The 27361-nt window shown below is 45.6% G+C and overlaps 5 protein-coding genes across 12 annotated transcripts; 2 read left to right on the top strand and 3 right to left on the bottom strand.

Annotated features, from left to right (window-relative positions):
* The first annotated feature begins 6 nt into the window (after nucleotides 1-6).
* Nucleotides 7-3481, top strand: tti2 (TELO2 interacting protein 2). Its single transcript, XM_084690503.1, is given in 9 exon segments — nucleotides 7-205; nucleotides 420-1162; nucleotides 1367-1467; nucleotides 1470-1552; nucleotides 2016-2108; nucleotides 2245-2429; nucleotides 2651-2794; nucleotides 2897-3053; nucleotides 3134-3481. Coding segments are annotated over 8 exon segments (1566 nt in total). The 5' UTR covers nucleotides 7-205; nucleotides 420-440; the 3' UTR covers nucleotides 3215-3481.
* Nucleotides 3482-6099, bottom strand: mak16 (MAK16 homolog (S. cerevisiae)). The gene is made up of 10 exons (XM_084690513.1): nucleotides 5912-6099; nucleotides 5560-5609; nucleotides 5337-5446; nucleotides 4959-5023; nucleotides 4708-4859; nucleotides 4538-4592; nucleotides 4383-4457; nucleotides 4177-4287; nucleotides 3999-4064; nucleotides 3482-3913 (listed from the first exon to the last, which is right to left on the bottom strand). Exons 1-10 carry the CDS (start codon nucleotides 5924-5926, stop codon nucleotides 3695-3697), a joined length of 918 nt encoding a protein of 305 aa, XP_084546639.1. The 5' UTR covers nucleotides 5927-6099; the 3' UTR covers nucleotides 3482-3694.
* Nucleotides 6100-7046: 947 nt separating this feature from the next.
* spinb (spindlin b) lies at nucleotides 7047-13461 on the bottom strand. 4 transcript variants are annotated; one of them, XM_084690517.1, is made up of 6 exons: nucleotides 13181-13461; nucleotides 10813-11036; nucleotides 10325-10373; nucleotides 9918-10168; nucleotides 9460-9693; nucleotides 7047-9148 (listed from the first exon to the last, which is right to left on the bottom strand). In XM_084690517.1, exons 2-6 carry the CDS (start codon nucleotides 10862-10864, stop codon nucleotides 8949-8951), a joined length of 786 nt encoding a protein of 261 aa, XP_084546643.1. In that variant the 5' UTR covers nucleotides 10865-11036; nucleotides 13181-13461; the 3' UTR covers nucleotides 7047-8948. The 4 variants fall into 4 exon arrangements, with proteins under 4 accessions (XP_084546643.1, XP_084546641.1, XP_084546640.1 ...); XM_084690515.1 differs by lacking the exon at nucleotides 13181-13461 and adding an exon at nucleotides 11870-12197; XM_084690514.1 differs by lacking the exon at nucleotides 13181-13461 and adding an exon at nucleotides 11901-12197.
* On the top strand, nucleotides 12430-19833 carry slc71a2b (solute carrier family 71 member 2b). Its single transcript, XM_084690506.1, has 12 exons — nucleotides 12430-12718; nucleotides 13155-13247; nucleotides 13391-13453; nucleotides 13914-14041; nucleotides 14814-14928; nucleotides 15434-15652; nucleotides 15820-15933; nucleotides 16105-16176; nucleotides 16380-16492; nucleotides 16640-16737; nucleotides 16981-17129; nucleotides 17395-19833. Exons 1-12 carry the CDS (start codon nucleotides 12689-12691, stop codon nucleotides 17614-17616), a joined length of 1416 nt encoding a protein of 471 aa, XP_084546632.1. The 5' UTR covers nucleotides 12430-12688; the 3' UTR covers nucleotides 17617-19833.
* lrrc2 (leucine rich repeat containing 2) lies at nucleotides 19824-26252 on the bottom strand. Of its 5 annotated transcripts, none has more exons than XM_084690510.1 (11): nucleotides 26142-26252; nucleotides 25376-25483; nucleotides 24474-24621; nucleotides 23747-23886; nucleotides 23493-23554; nucleotides 23207-23363; nucleotides 22842-22978; nucleotides 22201-22346; nucleotides 21294-21446; nucleotides 21017-21135; nucleotides 19824-20821 (listed from the first exon to the last, which is right to left on the bottom strand). In XM_084690510.1, exons 3-11 carry the CDS (start codon nucleotides 24614-24616, stop codon nucleotides 20772-20774), a joined length of 1107 nt encoding a protein of 368 aa, XP_084546636.1. In that variant the 5' UTR covers nucleotides 24617-24621; nucleotides 25376-25483; nucleotides 26142-26252; the 3' UTR covers nucleotides 19824-20771. The 5 variants fall into 5 exon arrangements, with proteins under 5 accessions (XP_084546636.1, XP_084546633.1, XP_084546634.1 ...); XM_084690507.1 differs by lacking the exon at nucleotides 26142-26252 and adding an exon at nucleotides 24973-25048 and having other exon boundaries at nucleotides 25376-25546; XM_084690508.1 differs by lacking the exon at nucleotides 26142-26252 and adding an exon at nucleotides 24973-25048 and having other exon boundaries at nucleotides 23765-23886; nucleotides 25376-25538.
* Nucleotides 26253-27361: the final 1109 nt, after the last annotated feature.

Raw genomic sequence — 27361 nt, 5'->3', positions numbered from 1 at the left:
TTGAAACCCAACCGGAAATGAGATTTATTTTTGAGGCTAAACGTTTAGCCTTACTGGAGAGAAAAGCTCTTCTGCCTCGCCCTAGGTTGAATATATCTTAAATTGACCATAGGATTCACTCTGCTGTAAATTAAGACATTCATCGGGATGTTTTTATTCAAAACGTTTTAATTATAATAAATAATAGGGTAATATCAACGCAGTGGTAAGTAACAATCCAAGTACCTATACTACTTTCAGGAATTGACTGAGAATAGCTAGTATACAATTTCGGTTCACCCTATCTCATTAAATACTGGGGGTGAATGCTGTTCTGAGCGGAAACAATCCTGGTCCAATGTTGTTGTGAAAAGGTGCGGTCCAGGCCACGTGTGTGTATCTCCTCCTAACTTGCGCTGTGTTGAACTCTGCAACAACAGGTAGCAAGCTACCATTTAAACATGGACTTGTCCCGTGTCCTACAAGACCTCAAAATAGCGAGGGTTCCTGAGGCGGAGGGCCGTTCTCCAGGAGATCCTGATTTTCTACCCGCTCATCTCCCCGTTGCCGATGTCCTACGCGAGCTCCAAGACAGTCTCCAGACCCCCGGGTTCAACTCTGACCAGATTGTCCCTCTCCTCAACACCATGGAGCAGGTTGTCAGACACGCGGACCCCCACTGGCTGTTCCTAGACTGCTGCTGCAATCAAGGGACACACGTGAGGAGATGCTATGCAGACCTGATCTTATGCCTGGCGCAGCACGCTGCACTGCCTTTGTGTGAGTGTGACAGTGGTTCGCTCCCAGCCAGCTCCTATCAGGACGTCCCGCCCAGAGCCACAGCTGTCTGCTCCCTGCTCTCGGCCCTGCTGGACAGGCTTGGTGACCAGAAAGATGCCAAGCGTGGCTCCTCTTGCCCCTATCTCACCACCCCTGCTCCTGGGCTGACCCTCCTGCCCCTCCTGGCTCCCCAGTCCTGTGTGCTGGCAGTGACCCACCTGCAGGAAGCAGCCTGGAGCAGCCAGGGCTCCAGGACTGAGGCGTCCTCCCTGGTAAAGACTCTGCTCCGTGTCGGAGGCTGGGAGAACCCTGCTCAGCTACTGGGGGGGTCAGGCCAAGCCTCAGACCAACTGCCTGGCATCCTGGGTGGGGTCCTGGACCTGCTGCAGCCACACCTGACGAAGTGAGTTCATCACTTACATGTCCATTGAATTCAATTAGCAGACGCTTTTATACAAAACAACATACCAATGGTGCGCTTGTACGTAAAGGCTAGATAGGTCTAAATACGAGACAAAGAAGCATTCATCTTTGAATGCTTGCATTTCCCTTGTGCCAGTGACTTCTTTCTGTCTGTGACCTGTGTGTTGTCGGCCGTCTCTGCCAGGGAGAGCTGGAAGAGGAACGAGGCTCTGAAGTACGTGTTTGCCTGGGTGCTGCTCCAGACACAAGGCAGCTGTGTGTCTGACCACCTGGACAGGCTCCTCCCCCCCCCCTCCTCATGTCTGACGACTACTCCTCCGACAACAAGCTGCTGGGGGTCCGCTGCCTCCACCACCTCCTCCGTCATGTGGTGAGGCAAGGGGCTGAGTGGGACAGGGCCTTGGTCTGCAGGAGGAAATGAGGAGGTCCATCTATGGGCAGAAATGTGTCACAAGAAACTGTATTTAGATCATTTGAATGGCTGAACTTGAATAATGGCAGTCTTAATCATGTCATTTGATGTTGTATTGTTGAACATAATAGCAGAATTCATCAAGTAAATGTTTTGTTTGGAACTGAATTCCAATAAACTAAGAGCACACCTGATTCAAATGAATGGTTATCAGGCTTCCACAGAGCTTGATAACGACCATTCATTTGAATCAGGTGTGTTGGAGCAGAGAAACATCTAAAACATACAGGACAGCGGTCCCTGAGGACCAGGATTGAACACCCCTAATTTAGAGGAAGATCCATAGACTTGAATTAAGGCTGTGGTTCTTTATATACTGACATGTATGTATGTTTTGCACGTTTCCCTCCTCTGGTAACAGCCTGCTGCAGAACTGCGCCAGTACAACAGAGCTGAAGTTCTCTACCACGCCCTCTTCAACCACCTGTACACATCTGAAGCCCCTCTCATACAGGTACAACCAGATCCACACGACTGTAGCTTGTACAGGTAGTGGGCTATTACTTGCTTGATCAAGGCCGCCTTTAGACAGCCGTTGTTTTTTTTCACGTATTTGATTAATGCTGTACTTAAATGCCCTACTGTTTCAGGTGGTGTTGCCGTGCCTGCTGGATTTGCTGCCGGTATTGGAGAAATCCCCTGCTCTCACTGTCGCCTCCCGGAGGCCCAACCGGTACGACACGGTGCTGTGTCTGGTCCTGTCCCACATGGAGGTGGAACACAAGCTGCCTCTGCGCAGGGTCTACGCTGGCATCCTGCCACTCTTCATAGACAGGTGGGCCGCTTGTATCTGTCTGCACACAGTGCTTCACATTGTCTGAAGCCAATCTAAGTCCCTGGTTGATAGTAAACCAGGCTGTACTTTGACTATGAGCTCTGTCATCACAAAGCTACTGCACAGCCTCCAATATAGATGGATCAGTTGGGTACTTAAGGCCTCAAAGTTTGTTAAGTTACAGAAATCTTAGTTGCCGGTCTGTATCTGTGTCCTAACAGGATGGGTGTCTTGGTGGTGCGCCACCTGAAACGCGTGGAACGTATTGTTACCGGGTACCTGGAGGTGTGTGATGGTCCTGAGGAGCAGAGCCGGATCGCCACCCTGGATGCCCTGGAGAAGACCATCGCTGTAGCCTGGCCAAGGTCAGGGGTCACAGCTAGACACACCCACACAGGGGTGTGTGGTCAGAGATTCAATTTCCTGTTGTGGCCCCTCTGTCAGCTCATCGGTATCATTCTGTGTAGGATGGCGTGTCGTTTAAGTGTGCTGGTGAGGAGCCTGCTGAGGTTACTGGTTGACGTGTCGTCAGAGGACACGTCTGCTGCTGTCCGACAGGAGCTGATGGACAGAGCCTCGCGCTGCCTGCTACTGCTGGACCATGCTACCAAGGGAAAAGTACAGGTGTGTGACATACCCTTTCCAGCTACGTTCAAATGTGGAGATCTGAAGGTTAACTTCAGGGTTGTGTTCTGTTGTTCCAGACTCTTCTACAGGATGTGGACAGTGGCTGTGCCAGTGCTCCTGTGCTTTGCTGCCTACAGATGGTATCCCAGAGACATTAACACTGCTGGATGAGCTACTACCGTCAGACTGGGGGGCCAGAACTACCATTAGACCCTGTGCTGGATCTGATACCAGACTGGGGGGCCAGAACTACCATCAGACCCTGTGCTGGATCCGATACCAGACTGGGGGGCCAGAACTACCATCAGACCCTGTGCTGGACCTGGAGCAGGACACATTGAAGGAAATGTCATACGTTCTTTACGTTGTACAGTGTATTGTACAGTCTGCCCATTGTACTGTGTATAAAGTTTACAAAAGACTCATTCTTCTCATAAGAATGTTTATTTCAGATCCTTACATACAACGTTCATCTCACTCCAGCACAGTTATTGTACAAAAACTCTACGAATAAACAAAGCCTTAGCCAAGTCCTTTTTTGCTGGTGAAAATGCAGGAGAAAGAGTTTGAGATACATGCTCTTTTCAGGCCGGCATTTCTCAGGGGGAGGTACTGAGTCCATCAGCAGGTTGTTCCAGCTACGTGTGCTTGCTCTTGGGGGCTGGGTCTGTCTCGTGCTCATATTCAATCTCCACATACGCCCTCTTCTTCCTCAAAGAACCCTTCAGAGGCGCCTTGCCTTTAGACTTGACCTTCGATCCCGAGGCCTCGGTCTCCATCTCTTGCTCTGACGACTCTTCATCACTGGACTCATCCTCGTCATCCTCATCGCTGCTTCCCTTCAAGTTGTTCATGTCCTAAATGAATCAAATAGTTAAGTACAGGAAAAATACTTTAACAGTGCCAATGGCAAGTATTAACATTGATAAAGACCATGTTTACCTCAAAATCACTGATGTCACTCTCATCCACTTCATCTTCAGCCACAAACTCTTTCTTCCCGACATCCTGCATACAAAACTATGATTAGAGACAGTAATTGTGATCCACAGAGTAGCCAAAACCTCTTGAGGCTGACAGGGAGAGTAGCTCCTCAATGTGAACAAGCTATTTTCCTTACTGCATCATCCTCTTCCTGCTCTTCCTCCTCATCATCAGTCTCACTCTCTGCGTCCTGCTGTTCCAGAGCCTTGTCAAACGCGTGGATGGGGAAGTTGTAGATGTCTCCATACTGTAACACACACACACACACAACAATGTGATTAACACAAAGAAGCTCTTTGGAACACAAACACACAAGTTGTGTAGAGGACAATAACCACTTACTGTTCCCTGCTTGAGTCTCTCCAGAAGTTCCTTCTCTATGGCATTGTCCAGCTGGGCTGCTATCAAGGCTTTTTCCTGGAGGACAAGGCACACATGAGTTGTTGAGGCGCTCACAAATAAAACAAATGAGAAACACAGTCAGACAAAACTCTTACCTCTTTCCTTTTCTCTCTCCGTTCCACTTTTCTGCTTAGGGGAACCAGTTTCCTCCTTTAAAAAAACAAACATTGATTGGCATTATTGTCAGGATGACAAACAGCACATTTAACTTACATTTAACTTCAAGGTGCCAAGCTTGTGTTCAGACGAGGGCGGTACTGCTTACTGTCGTTTGAGGGTTAGCTTGCGGATGCGGATGAGGTACTGCGTGATCTTGGTGAAACGTTGTTTACACTTGTGTCTGATGAAGCGAGGCCAATAGATGAGGTTTTCGTCAATCTGCTCCAGGGCCTTCTCATAGTTCTTACTCAACTTCACCTGAGAGAGACACGCCCGAACGGTGGAAACATCATTTATCTGCTTACCAAAACACAACCCTTTGCTGTAGTTGTTGTCAAAGGTTTTGCTCAAGATTACCTTTTCCCACATTCTGGCAGGAAAAGCTGCTCTCTCAATAACCTTCATATACAGGAAACACTGACCTGTGGAAACATTGTAGTTTGAGAAACACATTTTAGTCAAGTGTCTATTGGACACCATCTATGTGTTATAGAAAGACAGACTAATATAACTATACGTTTAGTATTACATTTTACATGTAGTCATTTACAGACACACTTATCCAGAGCAGCTTACAGTAAGTACAGGGACATTCCCCCGACAAGTAGGGTGAAGTGTCTTGCCCAAGGACACCACGTCATTTTTGCACGGTAGGGAATCGAACCAGCGACCTTCTGATTGATAGCCCGACTCCCTAACCGCTCAGCCACCTGATATTATTAGAAAACAACTTGCCCTTTTCCTCTCTGATGGTTGCATACTGGCTGTTTGCTAATGGGCAGGACGACCGGTTGCAAAGGCCTGTTATGTTGAACTCATTCCTGCAGAAGTTTTGTGTTTTTGTTCTGTTGAGAGAAAATGAACATAATAAGAGTTGAGCCTCGATACCTACGACAAAACAAGTGAACGTCATGGATGTATGGCTGTTTGGAAACCTTGACACGCATATCTGACTTACTTGACTTTGAAGGAGCAGAACGCTTTGTTACCTATAACGTCCCAGATAACCTATTGGAACAAAACATTTCAAGTCAGGTTTTATCATGCGTTCCCAATGCATTTGGCTAGCTGGTTAGCACACAGACGAATCCGTAACTTTACCGCTGTTAGGTATGCATGTTTGCTGGGTGAGATTTATGGACCCAATTAAAACAGTACTAAAAACCGAATATCGAAATTAGCTATTCGAGAGATTACCATCTAAACACGGGACTTTTAATTCCCCGTTGAACACGTTAGTAGGCTATCGCTACGCTAGCTAGCAAACTGAGAAATCAACTGGTCCACCATACGCCACTGGAGTTACTTACGTCGTCGTGCTGCATTTTCAAAACGTTTTCAACGTGTCGTTGACGGCTTCTCGGCTGTTTCAACTGTCGATAAACTATTAAAATATAAATTTTAATGAAATATCTATTCTAGCTCTTGAGTCAGTGAAGCCACATGGACATCAAGGAAGCCGACATTTTTTTTGATTGTCACAATTTTTCTTCTGAGGATACGCAACATTGCAAACCTCGGAAATTCTGATTATCACCACCTACTGTTCGGCGGCCTACGTGTTCCAAAACCTCTAAAGAACGCTGCTTTACCACTGCCATCGGGTGGTTAACTGTGGTGTTGAAATCCAACCAAATGGTCGTATCGAATAATATCCTTTTAAAAACTGTTACCATATCATTGTTATCAGCCTTTTTTTAAGTGGCGCATAAACAGTAACAACAATATTCATGTACGAAACAAAATATCAATATTAACCTTTCAAATAAAGATAAGTACTATTCTAGCTTCACTGATTAAATACAATCTTTAACCTATTATCATTTGCAACATTAACAAGTCAAGCTCAGAAGGGCTGAGGCGCGGTGCGTAACGGAGGTCACACCTGTCACAGATAGACTGTGAAGAACCCATTCATCATATGCATTGAACTCGAAAGGATCAACTTCTTATTGAGTAGCGCAAAGTTTTAGTACGAAAGTGATAAGTAACCATGTATTGGTTACAATCACAAAAAAATACATATTCAATACAATAAACACATTCTTAAATAATATAATGATATGTATTACTCTGAAGTGATCTGTAAAAATATAATCTATTTGAAATTAGGCATAAAATAAAGAAAAACCCTTGCTTTGTAATGTATTCACACAGATGCATTCCGGGACATTTACGGAAACGGACATGCGCTTTCACATACAAAATTATTTCGACATCGCCACCTATTGAGCTGGGGACTGCAGTGTGAGAAATGTTGTAATTCAAAAGGCGTAAACTAAGACAAAGATGATTGTGGATAATTATATGTTGCAAAACTGTGTTTTATGCCTGAGTAAGTCAGTCTCTCGCACACGCACGCACGCACGCACGTGCACACACACACACACACGCACACACCTAATCAAGTACGAAAGTCTCTTTGAGAAAACGCAGATATACAACTTTCTGAAAAAACAAAGAATTGTTTATTTGGAACTGTGTGACCCTTAAAATGCTGTACAACACTGGCAACTTGAGTTGGCACTCATCAAGCATCTCCCAGCACATCTGTTCCTGTAACGCACAGTACAAAAACAACTTACCCAAAGCCACAACTGACACTTATTAACCGCAAATAACTTGGAAAAAAAACGAAAATAAAAAATAAAACGACATGCAACTCACATCAATATTACACTGAACTACACGCATGCAAAACAAGGCTGCTTTTCATAAGTTGATCGACATTACACACAGTGCAGCACGACAGTATAGGTACGAAGGTGACGTCTGGTTGGATCCAGCGCCGGCACACAACCACAGATCTCCACAGCATGGCCATCAATGAAGAGCCACCCGGAGTCTAGCATTCAGATAAGAGGTCAACACTGGTACGTGTAGATCAGCGATCTGCATCTGATTTCAGACCTGTCCTCACACCGGGCGGGCAGGGGCAAGTGTTTGTGCGTTCAGAGTGACGGTTGCGGAGGGTTAACCTGGAGCAGCTCTAGGATTTACTGCTGGTACGGACGACACAGACACAGACAAGAGATCTCAATAATACCGGGTAACACTTTAAACATCACAACATCACCCATCTAACAGAATTCCAAGATTAAAACTTGACTTGAATCTGAATATCCTCTTAAAAGTCTTCTGGTAACGTGGAAGGGAACAGAAATGGTAACGTGGACGAAGAGAAAACGGTGAAGGTCAAACAGGTCTGGGATCAGGCCAGAGTACATGTCTGCTTCGATGAGAGACGAGGCTGAAATCAATGAAACTCAGAAAAGACAATCGGTTGGGGGGCGAGTAACCTTTCCAGCCCAAGCCTGTCCACCCTCGAGGGGGACAGGGTTCTACCACCCCTATGATCCAGGATAGGCCCTCAGGATGCCAACAACATCTTCAACCCCTGACAGGGAAGGTTTGTTAAGGAAATGTCTACCAACACTTCAGGCACATGAAACTTGGACAGGCGAGATGAGCATGGAAACAATGCCACCTGGTTCAGTGAGCTGCAAGTTACATGAATACAAAAAAATAATCAACAGAATATATGCGCACTAGATTTGCTGTTGCCCGTTTTATAACTATTCATTGTCAATTTCAATTTGCTTTTCGGCTAGATACTTGTGGTTCTAAATAGGGTTAGAGTAGCATATGGTAGTACATATATATTAAAAATAGGATTATACAAAACATGAGTACAATCAAAGCAAAAGTATAAAAAAATAGTAGACTATATGTGCCAAAAGATATGCCATTCCAAAATGCATAAAACTACAATGCTATGAAATACAGTAAGTCGCTGTGAAAAACAAGAAAAAGAAAAACATGAAAAGAAAAAGAAACATGATATCTGACAAATGAACACTGCAAAACTTTGTGGCCACATCTGTGGTTCCACTCACACCTTCTATGAAACAGGCCTATAGTGAACCCATTCTACAGGGATTCTGTGAACCCATAAAGTCCGAAGTGCTTAAATACTTTTAGTCTTGGAAACTAACCTTCAATGAGAGACAACGTCATTGGGGCATTTCTTACAAACCAACGGAATAGATGGGCCATTTATCAAGTAGCTCAAATGCTCTAACATAGTCTCTCCTAAAACTGTTCCAATTCCAAGAACAAGCTTACAGACATGGGTGGGTTCTGTAGGCAAGTCCTTTCCTTCATCAACAAAGGGAAAAGTTGGAACCGTAATGTACAATAATATTGTCATGAAACAAAGGGCCACAAAGAATTGTCCATTTATAATGGTATGGGAGACAGGGGGGGGGGGGGTAGTTTTGTCTTGTCATAGAGAAATCTTCCCGATCTTCGTCAAAGTCTATGGATCGACGATACTGCAGATGAGGCCTATGATGTTTTTACCAAGTCATATACGTAAATATGAAAGTCGTCGTCAAACTTGATGAAGTACACCGATGGTTTGGCCTCCACCTGGTGAATGACCATGCCAGTCCTTTTGCCTCCGTCCTCTTTGGCGTACTCCACCTGTTTGCCGACCAGACTATCCACCACTTCCCCCGGCTCCCGTTCAGCTGGCGGAGGGTCGTCTAGGACGGAAGACATCCTCGTTAGAGAAAGCACTTTCACAGAGGTGAAATGTTAATAAACATAGCAGAGGAGAGAATAGAATTAAAGAAAGCCAGCGAACTAAAGAAAGAATGAAAGAGTCTCAGACTATGAATCGCTATCTATTAGTAGTACTGTGCAAGTCTTAGGCACAATTAAAAATTAAAACAAAGACTAAAACATTTTCCCCAAATTGCACTTTTAAACACAGAAAACCAAAAAACAAGACGATATTCATGTACAAAACCTGCCTTAAGACGTCAGCCCAGTACTGTGTGTGTGTAATGCTCACTAGAGTCAGGCATGATCCGGAGGTCCCCCTCCTTGTAGTCGTCAAGCAGCTGGTACATATAGAGGACAGGGTCCTTCTCGTAGGTGATGTAGAACCAGGTGGTCATGATTGGGGCTCGGGCCAGCACCATGCCCCTCCACTCCTCCTTCGGTCCCTCCTCTGTCTCAAACATGTGCTCCACAGCCTTGCCTATCATGGTGTCTGCCAGGATGGCATCGCCCACGCGAGACGGAGCTGGGAGAGAGGGAAGACCACTCAGACAAAAGCCTGGATGTAGCTACCAAAGACTTACACACGAGTGATCGTGATTTGAAATGACATGTGCCATTTGTTTTTTGCTGGGGACCAAATGTGTCGTTTACTAGTCCAAGACATGGAACATGTGAATGTCAAGGTGGACTTTAGCCAGAGAATGAGACAGATGTTTGTGAATTTGTCCAGTTTCCAGCTAGACCTACCGACTCGATCAGGCAGCACCTCCAGCCCCTGCACACGCTCGTCTGTGTGCAACTCCAGGCCGTAGATGCAGTCGAATCCATCGTACTTGATCAGGTAGAGGGAGGGGTTGACAGGGACCTGGTCCAGGACGGTGCCCTTCCACTGGGACGACTTGCTGCCTTCCTTCCATATGTGCTGGATCCTGCATCCCACAATGTTGCGTCTGGGCTGGGCTAGCGGCTTGCTGGGGCCCACACTGGTCTTTTGTTTTCTATGGAGAGTGAGGGAGGCCGCAGAAATGATGTTATATTTTGATCTATTTATGTCTGTGAGTTTAACTGATGTTAGACGAGGTAATCAATGAGCATAGAGGCATATGATCTGAGGAGGCGTTGAAAGTTATCTAACGTGAAGATAACCAACTCACTTGTGGGAATTCTTTTTCTTCATCATATTTGCAGAAACTCCCGAATGCCCTGAAACAACAGACACAGGGTCTAAAAATGTGCCAGACGGCCGCAGATTATAACCAACACCTCGACATCAAACATGTTTGTAATGACAGTTACAGTATCTAGCTTTGTAGCACAGTTATGAAGACATGTATAGCCTACATTCTGATCTGTAACAGAACATTCTTGCCTCTGTGTATGAGTGTGTGTCTCGGGCTACTTCTACATCTGAGTCTGTCTGACTGTCTGAAGCCTTTTTCATAGCATGTTGACGTCTGGGTCAAAGGGAGAGCTGGCATGACGAGACTACACACACCAGACACCAAGGTCACGCCTCTTATTCCAGAACGCCGTCATGGTTCCACACGGGGTGCCGCATTAAGCTGCCATTGTTTGGTTCAGTGTAAATAAACAACCCCGCCATAAAGAGGCAATCTGGCAGGATTGTCTGTCTGGCTCTTACCCCCATCGGCTCTGGGTCTCTGGCCTGGCGTCTTCCCAAATGGGGTCTTCATTCATGTGCATGTGGGTGGGCAGCCAGGCTGCCAGGGGAGGACAGTGTCTGCTACTCTGGAGCTCTGAGATGGGGACCGTAGAAGGAGGGCTGGCCCCCACATGCAGCTTGTGGCTCCTGGTAGGATGGGTGCTCTCTGCGGCTCCCTACTGTGGTTACTCTGGCCTGTGGCACTGTGGAGAGAAAGATGGCGAATTAGCATCAGCACTGAAATCAGAGACAAGCCACTCTGCAGTAATATAATATGATTGACTATGAGGCAGTGTGTTCTGAATAGCAAAACCCAAGGCACAAGCATTGCTCATAGTCTGGGATGATGCATATTGGGATGATGTTGTAGGCTACATAGGTTTACATCAGTGTTTGTATAATGCTTGCTTTAATTGGTTATCAATAACAAGGCAAATATATTTTATTTGCCCATGTACCAGATCAACTAGACAGTTAAAGACGTGGATAGCCTTAAGTACAATGTGGCCAAATTCAATGATTCAATGTTGCTTCTTCATTATCTTCAGGTAATGTCTTTCATAAATTACACTAATATCGTTTTATTCCATTACTGTTATGTAAAAAAACGTACTTACCTTTCATTAAGAAGCTGGGAAACATTAAACTGGTTTTACGACTTGAGATGCCAATATTGTGACCTCAAAATAGACGTTTTGTTTACAATGAATACCGTTAACGTAAAGGGGGAGGTTCTGGTTGTTTACTGCCAACACGTGTGAACCTCATCCCAATAATGCCAATTTGATCCATAATTGTTACATAGGTGATATCTGCTCAGGTAACCTCAATGTCAGCCATGTTGCACCAAGTATTTACAAACCCCGCATCAGTGCGAAAAGGCGCAAGCGAACAAAGAAGGAGGGGAGGGTAGCTAGCCAGTGGGTCGGTCTCACATGAACAAAATGCAAACCTCTACCTCGTTTTACCACGTAATTGTCACTGCAAACGCATAACTCGGCGCAAATAAAAGCTAATAAGAGTCCATGCGTCTTACCAATCGAAGGATCAGTGTCACGGTTGCTTACCAGACGAATAGTATGTCTAAATTGATCCCCTCTGCGCCGTTTGCATACAACCCAAATTCTTCCACCGAGTCCCGCCTATCCCTATCCTTCTGCCTACCAAATAGAGATCCAGTATTTTGTGTGAGAAAGCGACACGCAAAAATCTTCCTGCCAAATAGTGGGATCTATCGCAGACTACGTTTTCTTTCCTTTTCACGTTAAACAGGGGCATAGAAGATCTCATGCACTTTGTATAGAGAATATACAAGAATAACGAGCTCAAATTGTTTTAATTATATCCAAGCTTTTCGTAAGAAATTTTTAAATACATCAACTGCATTGTAGCTTGCACTGTAAATCAATAGGTGGCGCAGTTACCTTCTCAAAACCATGTACACAAGCCAACAAAGAAGAGAGCAACCACCCATTCACAAATATCTTGGCTGATCTGAGGTCGGTTCTGTAGTTCATGTCTTTACACAGACGCTTGCAGTGGCCAAGGAAAAAACTGCACCGAGAACAGATTTTTGTGATATCCGGTGCGCGCGTGACGGAGGTGGTGCCGGGCGGAAGACGGATGTCATGATGGACATCAGAACGGAGGAATTTCTGAAAAAAACTCCCCCAGTTTTCTCAGTCCATGACAATCGGTGAAATAACATATAGACATTGCCATAGTATTAACATCAGACAAACTGGAAGTAACGGATACATCTCGGACATATTCTCAGAATGGACTTCATGCAAATAACGAGTCATCAAGATGTGAAATTAACCTAGAAAAAATACCGAGTGAGGCCAACGACATCATGTTGGTCAGGAAAAGAGATGGGACCTCAGTAAGTAGTGAGCAAATAGATAATGTAGTTCTAGCTAGGGGTTGCTGTTAATGATTGTTGTAATATTTGACAGAGCGCTACCTAAATAGCATATAGTTGAATTGTTTTATAGCCGAATATTTTGTCGTGGCTAAATATGAGCGAAAAGCCTTGTCTGCCACAACGCTGACGTTTATGTACAGTACTACTGTAGCTAGCAAGCTAGCGAAGCGCTACAAACGCTATAGCAAAGACCAAACCAAACAAGTTGGTTATGGTCGGATGACAGATCAAGTAAACACAGCTGGCACTTAGTCTAACCAGTTTTTAAAATAACATTCCATTCTAGTTAATTCTAGTCGAGACACTTGGCGGCTTCTGTTCACTCATTTACTACTACTGGTACTTTCATCGACAACTTTATATTAACTTCTTTTTCTGTTCCGACCCATCCCAGCACAGCACAAGTCGTGCTAAAGTTACCCATGCTGTTGTGGTCATCTTCTTGGAGTTCTTCGCGTGGGGACTGTTGACAACACCAATGCTGACCGTTAGTAAACAGTGGGAACGGGGATCCGGCCAAGTTGTCACCAAGCACGCATCAGCTTGGCCTTTTTTTGTTGTAGTCGAACCAATTTGTCCCTAAAGCCTAACTGACATGTTGTGTTTATGTTGTGCGTGTCTGTTGACCAGGTTCTCCATGAAACCTTCCCCCAGCACACCTTCTTAATGAACGGTCTGGTTCAAGGCGTGAAGGTGAGACTCTTGATTAGTCATGTTTAAATGGGGCTGTTTTAACCGTTAGTTAGCGACATAAAGAGCCGAGGTTTTCTCATGTCTGAAAAGCGTTGCTATGGTTAAGTTGTTTGACGAAATTGTGTTGTTGTGAAACCTTCCGGCCTTGCTACAATAATAAGATGTGAAAACTCCCCAGTAGAATAGCTCCATCTGCTTCCGCCTATTGAGTAAACTTGACAACTCTGACTCGTATAGTGATTGTCAGTTGAATCGGGTTATGCCTCGATAGCACTGGATATTATGAACGAATTCTGAATCTAAAAACAAATGCTATTGTTACAAATGCCAGTTATCGTCAACTGTTGCAGGTGCTTGTTCTTGTACTGAGTTGAATTCTCAAGGCTCACTGACACTGGTGTTGATGTTTTCAAATCCCCCGTTGGTGACATTGTGCGTATTTGTACTGGCATGCACGCAGGGCCTGCTGTCGTTCCTGAGCGCCCCTCTGATTGGTGCTCTGTCGGACGTGTGGGGCAGGAAGTCTTTCCTGCTGATGACCGTGTTCTTCACCTGCGCTCCCATCCCCCTAATGAGGATCAGCCCATGGTGAGCCCCAGGCCTTGACCCTTGACCTCCAGCCTTTAACCTACCGACCCCCAGCCCAAAACAAGGCTCCCAGTCTTTGGTTTAATACATCTAGATCCCAGGCTTGTATAGACAATAGCACATAGCCCACAGCCCACAACCATAGAGTTCTCACCTTTACCATAACCCTAGATGAACCACTAGCCACCCCATCCACATTCAGCTCTGGCCCCAGAAAACAGGCAGGCAGGCAGGCAGGCCGAACCAAGCCGGCATGTACCAGCAAGCAGACATTGTGTTCTTTGTGAGCAGTCACATGCTTCTCATGTGAGGGGGGCCGCTGCAGTGCGGTCAGTGACTTCTCACTGCAAACACAGGGCTGGGAATCAGGGGCATGTGGTTCTCATGATTATACACACACACACAGATTGGACTGGTATGTGTCCATCCCTCTCAGTCAGAACCAAAGTGGTCGTTTTGAAGTTATAAAGAGGGGGAGACATGGCTGAGAGTTATAATGACATAACACAGACGTCTCTATTCAATGGATCGTGTTTTTCTTCAGAATCAGAATTGAGTTTAATCGCCAAATAAGTGGTCACAAACAAGGAATTTACTTTGGTGGGCAGGTGCAAACAGTGAACATTTAAACATAAGTAAAAAAAGTACAACAAAATAAAATATAAGTTAGTCTTAGTTATTATATAGAAATATGCGGTGCTGATGTTGTACCTATTGTATAAAATGTTTTTGTTCACCCTACGTTAATGTATTTCTCCCCCCACACGTGCAGGTGGTATTTCGCGCTGATCTCCGTTTCCGGAGTTTTTTCCGTCACGTTCTCGGTGATCTTCGCCTACGTGGCTGACATCACTGAGGAGCACGAACGCAGCACAGCCTATGGACTGGTGAGAGCCCCTGGCCACGCCCCCGGCCACGCCCCCGGCCACGCCCCCAGCCACTCCCTGTCACGGTCCAGAGATGAGAAAGCCGTATTTATTTTCTCAAGAATCTCAAAGGAGGGGGTGGAAGGATACTTAGGGTCATAGGGATTCTTTCAGTGGAAGGATACGCTGACATCCTTGATCAGTACTCTGAGTACGCTGAGACGCTTGGTGAATGCAAACCCTGCAGCTGCAACTCACCCAGTTCTTATACTGGCCTGATAACGGCCTCCACATTCACCAACACATACTGTGCTAATGAATTAGACTGCAGGGAAGCACAGATTAATCCTGCTCCTGGACTAAACATTACTTCAATGGACTAAAAATAACTTCCTGGACAAATAAAGACTTCAGCCAATCCCATGACAGAAACAAACCTTCACAAAACAAGTCCAAATGTTTACATACTCGCCTTAACGTGTTCACCCGTCGGTCTCTTTCTATCTATCTATCTATCTATCTGCAGGTGTCGGCGACATTCGCAGCGAGCCTGGTGACGAGCCCGGCCATCGGGGCGTACCTGTCGGCGATCTACGGCGACAGCCTGGTGGTGCTGCTGGCCACCATCATCGCCGTGGCCGACATCGCCTTCGTCTTCTTCATCGTCCCCGAGTCGCTCCCGGACAAGATGAGGCTGAGCACCTGGGGAAAGGCCATCTCCTGGGAGCAGGCTGACCCCTTCGCTGTGAGATACTGTTACCCAACCTAGAATAGCTTGCTGTGACCTCAGCAGTCAACTGATAACCCCAACAGTCATCCATAACCCCAGGTGAAATGACGGCGACACTCCGTGCTTAACCAGGTGTGTGTGTGTGTGTGTGCTTGCTGTGTGTGCGTGTGTTCTCCCCTCAGTCTCTGCGGCGCGTGGGGAAGGACTCCACAGTGCTGCTGATCTGTGTTACTGTGTTTCTGTCCTACCTTCCCGAGGCAGGACAATACTCCAGCTTCTTTCTCTACTTGAGACAGGTGACGCTCCCACACACACACACCAAGCATATACACACACCAGCACATTCACAATCTCATCTGTCTAATTTGAAAGAAAAGTGATATCTGTTGAGAGTTATAAAAGTGCGTAATTCTGTTGTGTGGTGGGATTGTTGGAGAGATGCTTACTTCCTTTTTGAACTGCCTCAGGTCATTGACTTTTCTCCAGCTGCCATCACTGCCTTTATCGCCATGGTGGGAATCCTGTCTATTGTGGCTCAGGTATTGTACAGTTTTCATGTCCTTTTACTTCAGTAATCTACTGTCTTAACAGATTCAAATTTACACTGATGTTTCTACAAGAATGAGTCACCAGAAAAAATAGTGAATGATGGTCTCTGGTTGTTGCTCATACTGAAAGTGATAGTAAGGTGTCATTGTTCCTACTGTAGCAGGATTGTTCTCATTCTGTGTTTTCCTGTCAGACTCTGTTCCTGAGTATCCTGATGAGAACCATTGGGAACAAGAACACAGTTCTGCTCGGCCTGGGCTTCCAGCTGTTCCAGCTTGCCTGGTACGGGTTTGGATCTGAACCATGGTAAGACTCAGCTCTAGTCGAAGCAGGCAGGGTGTCTTAGGGGACGTAGACTGTAATGCTGGGACAAGGGAGGAGAAAGTGGGTCAAGGGCAAATGTTAAGATGTGTGTCTGCGTGTGACTGTGTGTGACTGTGTGTGTGTTTTCAGGATGATGTGGGCTGCAGGCACAGTGGCAGCCATGTCCAGCATCACCTTCCCAGCAGTCAGTGCTCTCGTCTCTCGAAGCGCATCCCCAGAGCAGCAGGGTAACTTCTCCTCTCTTCACCTCCTTCTCCTCTCCTCACCTCCTCTCTTCATCTCCTCATCTCCTCTCTTTACTTCCTTCTCCTCTCTTCACCTCCTTCTCCTCTCTTCACCTCCTTCTCCTCTCCTCTCCTCCCCCTCTCTTCACCTCCTTCTCCTCCTTCCCCTTCCCTCTATACCTCTAAATCAGGATTGTGTCTGTCCTTGCGCGCTCCTTCTCAGCTGTAAACGGTGTGTGTTTGCAGGCGTGGTGCAGGGCATGGTCACGGGCATCAGAGGGCTGTGTAACGGCTTGGGCCCTGCTCTCTACGGCTTCATCTTCTTCCTCTTCAATGTGGAGCTGAACGAGCTGGATCCTGTGGGAGGAGAAGCTCACCAGAGCTCCACCATCGAGGTACTGACACACACACACACAGTGTCAACTGAACATCTTGTGTCATTCTCTCCGATCATATGAGTTTGGGAAAGAATATGATGATAGTCACATTAGGATGTTTTAATTAGCCCAAAGGAAGATTAGTATTGAATACCTCTACTGTTCTGTCTCTGGCTTTTTTCTCTGTCTCGCGCTCTTTCACACACTCTCAAGTGCAGTTACTATTTCAAACACAACACACACACAACATCAAAGCTAAGCATTACCTGCTTGTCGTCTGCAGAAGTCTGCCATCCCCGGCCCGCCCTTCCTGTTCGGGGCGTGTGCCGTGCTGCTGGCTCTGCTGGTGGCCATCTTCATCCCCGAGCACCACAACCTGGACGTCAAGACCTGCTCGGTCCGCAAGAACAACTCCGGCTCCCCTCACCCACAGGGCTCCGCCCCCCTGGCCACGCCTACCAGCGACGAGGACATCGAACCCCTCCTGCAAGACAGCAGTATGTGATGGACACTCCAGGCTTCCAATTAGACCACCCCTCGCCCACCCGCAGGTTCCGCCCCCCTCCCGCCACTCTGCGGTCTTGGCAGATCACAGGCAGCTGGCTAGGGAAGGTGACTTGTCTGGTCTGCGTTTTACAGAGACTACTTAATTGTATTGTTTAGAATCCTTCCAATCACAGACACCAAGAGAGAAAGAAAGGCGGGAAGAGAGAGAGAGAAAGTAAAAGTGGTTGTTTTGAAGTTTGAATCATTTTTTTATGCACTTGGCTCTCACTCAATGGTCCCAATCACAACTCTATCCATTTTTCCCCCCCCCGGCACTCGATCACAGTGAGGTCTGGGAGGGTGGAGGGCAAGGAGACATCCTAAGATTGGGTGTGGTACTGGGCATCTTGTGTGCTCCAATGTCAAGCGATAGCCAAGACAATGTTTGTAGATTTAAAGAGATTGATGCCACCGGCCAGACTGGTTACTCAGTGTTTACTGAGCGAGTATTTTTCTCTCCAAGGCCAATAGTATCCTTTTCATCATAGCTTTATTTGAACACCATGACCTGTATGTCAATTAAGTTACTGTGCAATGAATCCTGTTACGTAAACGGATAGCTGTAGTTGGGATAAGTCTATAAGCTGAGTTGACTATACAGTTTAACAGCTTTCACAGAGGTTGAGGCATTTGATTTTTAGCAAATTTCTGTGCCATCGTTAATTTTTAAATAGTCGTTTCTGCCTTTCAGCTGTGTCAGACCCTGTAAAGGAACATTTCATCAATATGAAAAGCCAGTTTTGGGTCATGAATTGCCAAATAGACTGTTGGAATTGGCAATTATCTTTGAGGTGCTGTCTTTAAATTGGTGTGATGTTCCTTTGAATTGGCACAGTGACGCTTCTTGTGACCTGAATGTGTGATGCCTCCAGCACTCTGACAAGGAGAACGGAACCATAACATTCCAAACAAGCCAACCCCCAATCTTCACAAACTCCTTGCTGGCTGGGATCAACTCAGTCGCTCAGAATCTCTTCCTCCTCCATGCTGGAGATGAACTGAACTCCATGTTAGGAAAACAAATGCACTGCATGGGTCACTTATCTCTGAGGAGGAATGAGAAGCTGAACTGAGTGAGTTTAAACTGAGTTTCTGCCCACAGTTCTTTGGCGTATTTCTGCTACCTCAAATGTTTATCTCTGCATACAACACATCAACAAGCAAACCTATGCCCCAAATTCGGCTTCAAAAACAGCTAGCACATGCCAATTGGTTTAGACGACCACTTACGTGATTGTTCCTTACAGTACTTCTGAGTGTTATCGGTCCCACTTTCTAAAAGCTGAGGCGTGCGTGTGCGTGGATTGAACTGACGGTAGCCACACACACAGCCCTCAGCGTTTATGGTGTCAACGTGACACATTAGGATTCAACCCGTCGTCCTGGGTATCTGACAGGACGCCAGCGATGAGGTTGTGGCCTGGAAGCTGGGTTTAGTAATGGTGTGTTTCGTCTGTCAGGTGTGGGTTCAACTCGGAGCCCACTCCTGATAGGAACAGGCCTCTGCCGGGTCTCGCCATTTCATTGCTTTGACTTAATTCTCTTTTCTTACAGTTATGCTTTCTTAAAGAGATAATTGATGTCAGAAACTGAATACAAACTCTATTTTTGTATACAATTGTAGCTGACCTGTAAGAGTAGATGGATGTCCTGTATTCACTGTATAATAGAGATATTGATGTACTGTACCCATTCTGTCAACTGTTTTGACCCTAACTTACAACATATCACTGCACCAGTTGTAGTATGAAACTATTCTATAGCTGTAGACAAGAATCTTTTGAAACTTTTATAAAGCAGCACTTGCTCTGTTTGAAGATCCAGGCTATTTTATTTAGCCGCTATAATCGTTAAATGGAAGTAAAAAATACAAATAATCACATCAATTATGCAGTTAAGATACAGATATCCACGTAGAATATACATACAGTCATCTACTTGACTCTCTCGCAGTGTACATGCATTCATTGCTAAATACTGCACCTTAATTTTAATGAAACGTGTGCCTAAAATGATCATGTTAATACTTTGAGCAGTTACTGATGTCTTTTTTTTAAATGACGTTGAATGATGTCTATATGGGTTGTGCATTTGTAATTCCTTTTATCTTTAAACTTTAATTTTGAATAATATCAACCGTATTAATAAATAATAAAGAGAAATGTATGTAATTTAATTGTTGTCTTTATTCTCTTTATTCACAAGAAGCCTTTCATTCTTTAAAAATCCATTCAATCTTAATATTATTTATTATATATTATTAATGTAATATTGTCACATTGATTGCACAAGTAGGCATATCTAACCGCATGAAAAGCAGTGTTTAAAACCACATCCTACGCACTACTAAATCTGAGGACAGTCAAGATCACAATAACAAAGCTGTAGCTCGAGGTATTGTCTACTACTCATGAGAACAGGATGTGATAAACTGTGCTTCTAATTCTCCAACAATAAACACTGTCTTGACGATACCTTGGAAAAGTAAACCTGCCTGGGCAACAAGAGTTTGGTCACATCACATCACCATAGAAAGTACATACAGCGTTTCTCTCAAAGGATAGTTGAGAGGCCAATCACAAGTGAGAAGCCAGCCTAAACTGCTTTAAAACCTACAAATACTTCAGCAAGATCCGAATAACAACAAGCAGAGCGGTACTCACAGCTGGAGAGAAGTTTCATGGGCCTCCCTTTCAAACACAACAGTCATTTTATGGAGCATTTGATGCTTCCAGTCCAAAAATAAATAGTAAAGGCTGCAATGAAGCAAAACGTACAACAAATCGAATTTGTTCTCAGGCGCGGCGAAAGAAATCACGTGAGAACTCCGTGCTCATTCTTACATTCCTCTTTGTGTGCATCACCATTGTGAGTGAGTGTAGGTTCTTGGATTCCACTATCACTATAGAAACCTATGAAGAGGCCATCACTGAGGGTTTTCGCATAAGTGCAGTTTCTAGAATCCCACCACAGAGTTCTACCTCCACAGCTCTCACAGCCTGTCCCACGGATGTGGGATTCAGGCAGGAAGATGTGCTGTCCTCCATCCGTCCTTCTCTCCCTTAATCCCTCCGTCGTTGCATACGCTTCTTCCTTTGCCCGGGCATCTTTCCATCACAGCAGACAAGAGATGGACACTTTGGTGGTGGAGTAGGGAACTGTTTCTGCAGAGGAAAGTGTTTCAAACGTGTAATGGAATCGTTTTTATGTTCTCTACACAAAGGTATGTAGGAGGTGTAGGAGTGCTGGATCAGCTATACATACAGTATAGTTTCATCATAGAGGGCTTTCAAACACAATAATACAGGCTGAATCCCTACTGATCTGTCAGGCCCATCATTGCCCTTATCTACCAGTACCTCTGTCCTGGAGGGAGTTAATGTATGTCTGCATGAACTCCTTCTCATGATCTTCCTTCCTGATAGCCTCTTCCTCCCCTTTCACCTTGTGGAAAGGGTTGTCATAGAGACGGATAAACCTAGGGCAGGACACAGGAGAAAACTCGGCTGAATATTTTTTCCAGTCTTTATAGGAACGCGTGAGTGCGTATGTGAACCCTGTAAACACTTCAGATAAGATATTAGTTATTAGATGGACTTTTCCAGTGGTGAGTCAACAATGTATCTAACCACTTACTTGATGTCAGAGGATTCTGTTAGTTTGGAGGGGTAGCTGTTCAGCTCGTCTGCACTGACAACAACCATCTTGAGGTTTGGGAGTTTGGACAGAGAGAGTGGCAGGTAGGACATCTTGTTCTTGTGGACGAACAGAGTGTCCAATTCCTGTAACCTGGGACGACAAGTTGTTTAGGACAGAGCTCTCCAACCCTGTTTCTGGAGAGCTAAACTTCCTGTTTTTGCTGCGACAGTTCTAACCAACCTGATTTTCCACACCATACAGCTAATCATTAAAATCAGGTGTGCTAGATTAGTGTTGGAGCAACAGCCTACAGGAAGGTCCCTCTCTCAGAACAGGGCTGGAGATCCCTGGTTTACACCAGCCTTTCTGAATCTTGGTCCTTAGGACCTCCTGCCCTGCGAAGTTTGAGAGGTTTCCCTCTTAAAAAAACCCTGATTCATATAAAAGCGTCATTAACAAACTCAGCAGAATCCTGATAACTACCACTTCATTTGAACCAGGTGTGCTGGAAGAGGGAAACATCTCAAACGTGCAGGACAGGAGGTCCCGTGGACGAGGTTTGAGAACGGCTGGTTCAGGGAGCGGGGCTGTACATGAAAACGTCCCCTTCACTGTTCTGGGAGCTGTGGTGGACGCGTGTCTCTCTCTCTCTCTCTCTCTCTCTCTCTCTCTCTCTCTCTCTCTCTCTCTCTCTCTCTCTCTCTCTCTCTCTCTCTCTCTCTCTCTCTCTCTCTCTCTCTCTCTCTCTCTCTCTCTCTCTCTCTCTCTCTCTCTCTCTCTCTCTCTCTCTCTCTCTCTCTCTCTCTCTCTCTCTCTCTCTCTCTCTCTCTCTCTCTCTCTCTCTCTCTCTCTCTCTCTCTCTCTCTCTCTCTCTCTCTCTCTCTCTCTCTCTCTCTGTCTGTACCTGTCCATATCCTCTGGCAGGTCTATCAGCTGGTTGTTGCTCAAGTCCAACAGCTGCAGGCTGGCCATACGGAGGGCACAGATAGGGATGCTGGCAAACTTGTTCTCCGATAGATCCAGGTGTTTCAGCTTCTTCAGACTGCTCAGCTGAGAGTCAGACATCAAGATGCATACGGTTAACCATTATGAGCAACAAAAAACAAATGGTACGATAGGGATGTTCGTTTTGCTAAATGCCAGATTCGCAGTCAAACATCTACTGAGGTGAGATCAGAAGAAGTTGGAAGAGGTTGGTCGGTAGGAGGGTTTCCCGCAGAAAAAGTGTAGTTAAGGTGGTAGGGTGGGGTTTGCCGGAAGAGTGGGGGGGGAGGGAGGCGCAAAAAGTTTTTCCTCCAAAGCGTTTTAGAGACAAGGGAGACTGGTGTTGGACTGGTTTGGAATGGAAGGGAGAAAACCGGACAAGGGTGGATATCGCAAAAAACATAAAAATAATTATAATAAATCTTTTATTTATTTTTTCAAAGACGACAACGGCAGGCGTGTGTTGCTTAGGTGGCCGCCTTAACTGAACAGGGCTGCGGAAAACCCTGGTCGCTAGCTACATGTACATGTCGAAAACCGTCTTGTCGTCATCCCCCTCACCTCGAAGGGCAGCTCTCTGAGGCTGAGGTTGCCTGTGAGCTCCAGGCGTTCCAGGCTCTCACAGTCTCCCAGCTCGGGAGGGACGCTGCTCAGCTTGTTGTAGTTCACGTTCAGCTCTCTCAGCTGGGTCAACTTGCCTGGACAAAAGCGAGGGGAGGAAAGAGAGAGAGAGAATGTTTAGGGGGAGAAAGAAAAATCAGTTTGATGTGTTCGTCGTCTCACAATTCATTCAAACGAATGACAAATAACTTTTGTTTTGGGGGAAATACTTAATGTGGAGGAGAATGACAGAATCAATAGCATCCTTCCACACACCACGGTCCTAGTTTCACTGTGTCGTGAAGGCGAAGGCGGTGGACAGGTACCTATCTCCACAGGGAGCTTCCTGAGTCCGTTCTTGGGGATCTCCAGAACGGTGAGGTCCTGGAAGTCCACGATGTACTCGGGCAGCTGCTGGATCCTGGTGCCTCGGATGTGCCATTCTCGCAGGTACGTCATGTACTCAAGGCTGTCAGGGAGCTTCTGCCATGGAGGACATCCACAACAGTCGACAAACAAACAAAATAAAACACAATTCAAATACTCACAGATTTAACACACAGAGAAACCGTTTTGTACACCCTCAAATAGTCATGGTGTTTCCTTATTTACAGTCCATTTGTCTCCATCCAGCTCAAAGATGAACCTGCTGTCTTCATCCTGCGCCTCGGAATCTGTCAGAAACAGGGAAACAGATAAGGGGTCGGTGCATTGTATCTAGAATCTATCAAATAAACTGGAACAACTGGAAGGGATGAACACTCACATTGAGAGAGAGACAGAGAGAGAGACAGAGAGAGAGACAGAAAGAGGAAAACGGAGACACACACACACACAAACAAACACACACACACACACACACACACACAGGAAGCTGTCCCTGCCTGTTTCCTGGCAGGAATGGATGTCCTGCAGAGCGCTCCTGTCCAGATAGTGATGCAGCAACGTCACCTCACTGGACTTCAGAGCCTTACAGTGGATACGGTACTGCCACTGCTTGTTGATCCTACACACACATACACACACACACACACACAAATAAACATTGAGTCTAGACATTCAGACGAACAAGAGGGTGTTTTCAACAGTTACCTAATTCCAGAACCCCATTCTGCCATTCCATGAAGTGAGTGATACATACAACAGGCCCAGGCACACATATACGACAGTGATGTCAGTGGAACTGGAAGGACTGATGCACATTGATTCATCTCCTGTAAATAAGTCATATCGTGGCTCAGCTGACAGCTGTGTCCAACCCACCTTTTAAACTCTGACTGAGTAACATCAGAATGTGAGGTACTCGATGCCTCTGTGAGGAGCCTGGTCTACCCTGACCAAAGCCATTCGGGTGGTTCTCATTTGAAAACATTCACGACAGCTGGGGACACCAAAAGCCAGGACTACTCGCTACAATACAGATACGGTAGACATGTAGGGATCGTTTCAGATCACCAATGGAGCATCTGACTGTATATCAAGAGGATGAAGGTTGAACACTCCCCCTGCTTTGGATAAAAGCGTCTGCTAAAGGAAGATGTTATTATTGAATCCCTAATCGTTGTGTTGGGATGCTGTTTGAGGTGTACTGACTTAACGAGAGCACTCTTCTCTACCCTCTCCTTCTCCTTTCTCAGTTTGTGCTTGTACTTCTTCACCCGGACTTCCCACAAACCCCGGATCAGTGACAGATCAGGGACCGGGACATCCACTCGCTTCTCCAACCTCGTGGTCATCTCGCCTGGAGGAACAGCAAAGTCAGGGGAAAAAAAACGAATGTAAAAAAAAAACTTTGGTGGAGGGACAGTTTCAGACAGTTTCAAAAAGTTAGGATGCCGTACTCCTGGAGAGACACATCAGGAGACAACCTTTGAGAGTTGAGTAGATCTACCCAAAACTGTGGTCAAACACAATCCTCCATGCTAGTTGTCTCACTATTCCAGGACATTGTGTCCAGTCCACTCTGCTCCAGATTGCTTCATTGAGATTAACTGGGTCAAGCTTCTGTATTTAGAGCTTTGCTGCAGCCCTAGTAAACATCATATTCGACACCAAAGGTGCCTGTGGCCTAAAAGTAGAACTCATCAATCACCGGAGCATTTATCTTTCAACAGTCTCATCTGAAGTGTGATGTGCTCCACCACAGAGTCCAGCCTCTCTGTGCAGACCTGAAAACACACGAGACTCATCTTCTCATCCCTATCATTTATTTAAAATGTAACTGTTAAGATAATTTGTCAGTGGAGACCTTAGGTTTGCTAACTATCTGTGGACAAGCAGCCAGTGTTAGCACTGACTGACGACTGTAACAGTTTGGATTTGAATCATGTCCACATGCTTCAGGAATATTAAAGTTCCAGAAAGCTATAATCATGTTTACCCTTATTTCCTCTACTTCAGTTATAAAAAACCCTTGCTTTAATGTAACTACAGTGAAAGACAACAGTTTGTTTTCAAAACTGGTTGAACAAACACCCATGCCTCCCTCCTCCTACCTTTTGGAACGAATGTATTCAGTCAGCCAACCGCAGTCCGCTGGTTCTGGTGGGTTCCGTGCTTCTAGTGTGTTCTACAGCCTCGTGTTCCGTCAGCAGCTTGTTTACCTTCAGTGTGAACATGAAGCCACGTCTTCGTGACTCAGTGTCTGACGGTCTAACGGACGCTGACCAGCCTGCTATTTTTACCTCTAGGAGGGAGATATGACCCCCATGTCATTCTCTGGAAGGTCACATGTAGACCTGCTCATGAGTACCAATATAAATCACTGAACGTGAGATCATATGGCTTAGCATGACTACTGTAGTCGTGTATTAGATGTTTAGGGACTCAGTATACAGCCTGGGAACAACTACATGAACCCATGAATCAAATATTTATCTAATTTAATGTAAACCCCCCCCCAAAAAATTACATTGTCACAATGTCAATAATGTGTTATACGAAATATATTATAGTTGAACATATGACTACTACTATATGTAACCTGACTTATGTTTAAATTTTTTTGTACAGGATAATGTCATATCTATGCAGTAGTCATATGTTTAATATATTATAGTTGAACATATGACTACTGCATAGATATGACATTATCCTGTACAAAAAAATTTAAACATAAGTCAGGTTACATCACCAAGCGGCAGATGACGAGAGACGAGACGACGAGGGTTACATCACCATTTACATAATAATTAATAACAAACTGCCTGTCATGCACAATTATGGGTCATCTGACCCTTGACCTCCACCCTAGTTTCAGACCTGCTTCCCAGGGCTTTCGAGGCATGACAGTCTGGTCCTCTCCGTCTCCCAAAGGACTTCCCTCTCTGGTGGCTTGTGATGATGTGCCTGTCTGGGCTGATGCAGGAAAATAACCCCTGGTGGTTCCAAGTCCTCTAGGTGGCGCTGTGTTGCCATCAGAATCAAACACACAGCACTTAGTGACCTCTTGTTTCATACAACTGGACACATGACAGTTGGAAGAGATGACAGTTGGGACTCAGGAGGGGAGAGGAATAGGGAGAAGGTGAAGGTGGAGAAGGAGAGATAGAGAATAGAGACCTGTGAAGGACAGAGCGAACAAGGGAAAGAGAGAGGGAGAGAGAGAGAAAAAAAGAGAGGGAGAGGGAGAGAGAAAGGGGTTAAGAGGGAGAGAGAAAGAGAAAGGGAGGGAAAGAGAGAGGGAAAGAGGGAGAGAAAAAGAGAGAGAGGGAAAGAGAGATAGGGAAAAAGAGATGGACAGAGAAAGAGAGGGAGATGGAAAGAGAGATAGATAGGGAAAGAGAGTGGGAGGGACAGGGAAAGAGAGAGAGGGAAAGAGAGAGGTAGATTGTCCGCTCGTCTGTCTCAGTCAAAACTAATCCCCTCGGGGTTAGGACACAGACTAACCACAGCGCTGGACAAATCCAATATTGATTCAGATGAACGTGTTATTTCAAGTTGCTTGGTTGGCAAATTTAAAGAGCCTATTCTCTAATACTTTCAAAACAAGCAGATTATCAGGGCTTGATAGTGTACTGTACATGATTACACTGCACTATTAAAAATTATTGAGAATGTGATTCCAGCGTGTCATCAAATGTCTGGCCTATGAATAGCCTTTCTGCCCGGCCCGGTTTACCTTTCTGGAGGATCCGTGGGGTACACCATGTCACTCCCAGGAGGAGAGGAAATGTCAGCTAGGCATTAACACATCTCCTCAGAGACTTCTCCACAGAATACTCTCACCTCTGTCATCAAACTGGACCTCGCCCCACCATGCATGCAAACCCACCTCACCACGCCATAAACGCACATGACATCATTGCCAAGCTGCCTATCGCTTACCCTCGAAACACATATGAACACGCATATGAACACGTGTGCAGCACAGCAGAGCATGCGCCTCCCATGACACATCCACACACTCACACGAACCCCCCCCCCCAAACCCATTTGTGAGTGTTAACACCTAGCGTACTTGTGTAATAACTGTCATTCTC

This window comes from Hypomesus nipponensis, chromosome 24, assembly GCF_054491055.1.
Source record: "Hypomesus nipponensis isolate SF chromosome 24, ASM5449105v1, whole genome shotgun sequence".
Lineage (NCBI taxonomy): Eukaryota > Metazoa > Chordata > Actinopteri > Osmeriformes > Osmeridae > Hypomesus > Hypomesus nipponensis.
This window is presented reverse-complemented; position numbering and strand designations above follow the sequence as displayed.

Coding starts and splice junctions, on each gene's coding strand:
- lrrc2 (XM_084690507.1), bottom strand. CDS start 25,000: ATGAGACTGTTGAAAGATAAATGCTCCG. Junction 24,622..24,972: donor GTTGAAAGATAAATGCTCCG/GTGATTGATGAG, acceptor CTGTTCCTCCAG/GCGAGATGACCACGAGGTTG. Junction 21,136..21,293: donor ACAGAATCCTCTGACATCAA/GTAAGTGGTTAG, acceptor GTCCTGCCCTAG/GTTTATCCGTCTCTATGACA.
- slc71a2b (XM_084690506.1), top strand. CDS start 12,689: ATGTTGGTCAGGAAAAGAGATGGGACCTCA. Junction 14,929..15,433: donor GCAGCACAGCCTATGGACTG/GTGAGAGCCCCT, acceptor ATCTATCTGCAG/GTGTCGGCGACATTCGCAGC. Junction 16,493..16,639: donor GGGTTTGGATCTGAACCATG/GTAAGACTCAGC, acceptor GTGTGTTTTCAG/GATGATGTGGGCTGCAGGCA.
- mak16 (XM_084690513.1), bottom strand. Junction 5,447..5,559: donor TTCTGCTCCTTCAAAGTCAA/GTAAGTCAGATA, acceptor TTCTCTCAACAG/AACAAAAACACAAAACTTCT. Junction 3,914..3,998: donor GTGACATCAGTGATTTTGAG/GTAAACATGGTC, acceptor TGATTCATTTAG/GACATGAACAACTTGAAGGG.
- spinb (XM_084690517.1), bottom strand. CDS start 10,864: ATGAAGACCCCATTTGGGAAGACGCCAGGCCAGAGACCCAGAGCCGAT. Junction 10,374..10,812: donor GAGACCCAGAGCCGATGGGG/GTAAGAGCCAGA, acceptor CTGTTGTTTCAG/GGCATTCGGGAGTTTCTGCA. Junction 9,694..9,917: donor GGTGCTGCCTGATCGAGTCG/GTAGGTCTAGCT, acceptor CCTCTCTCCCAG/CTCCGTCTCGCGTGGGCGAT.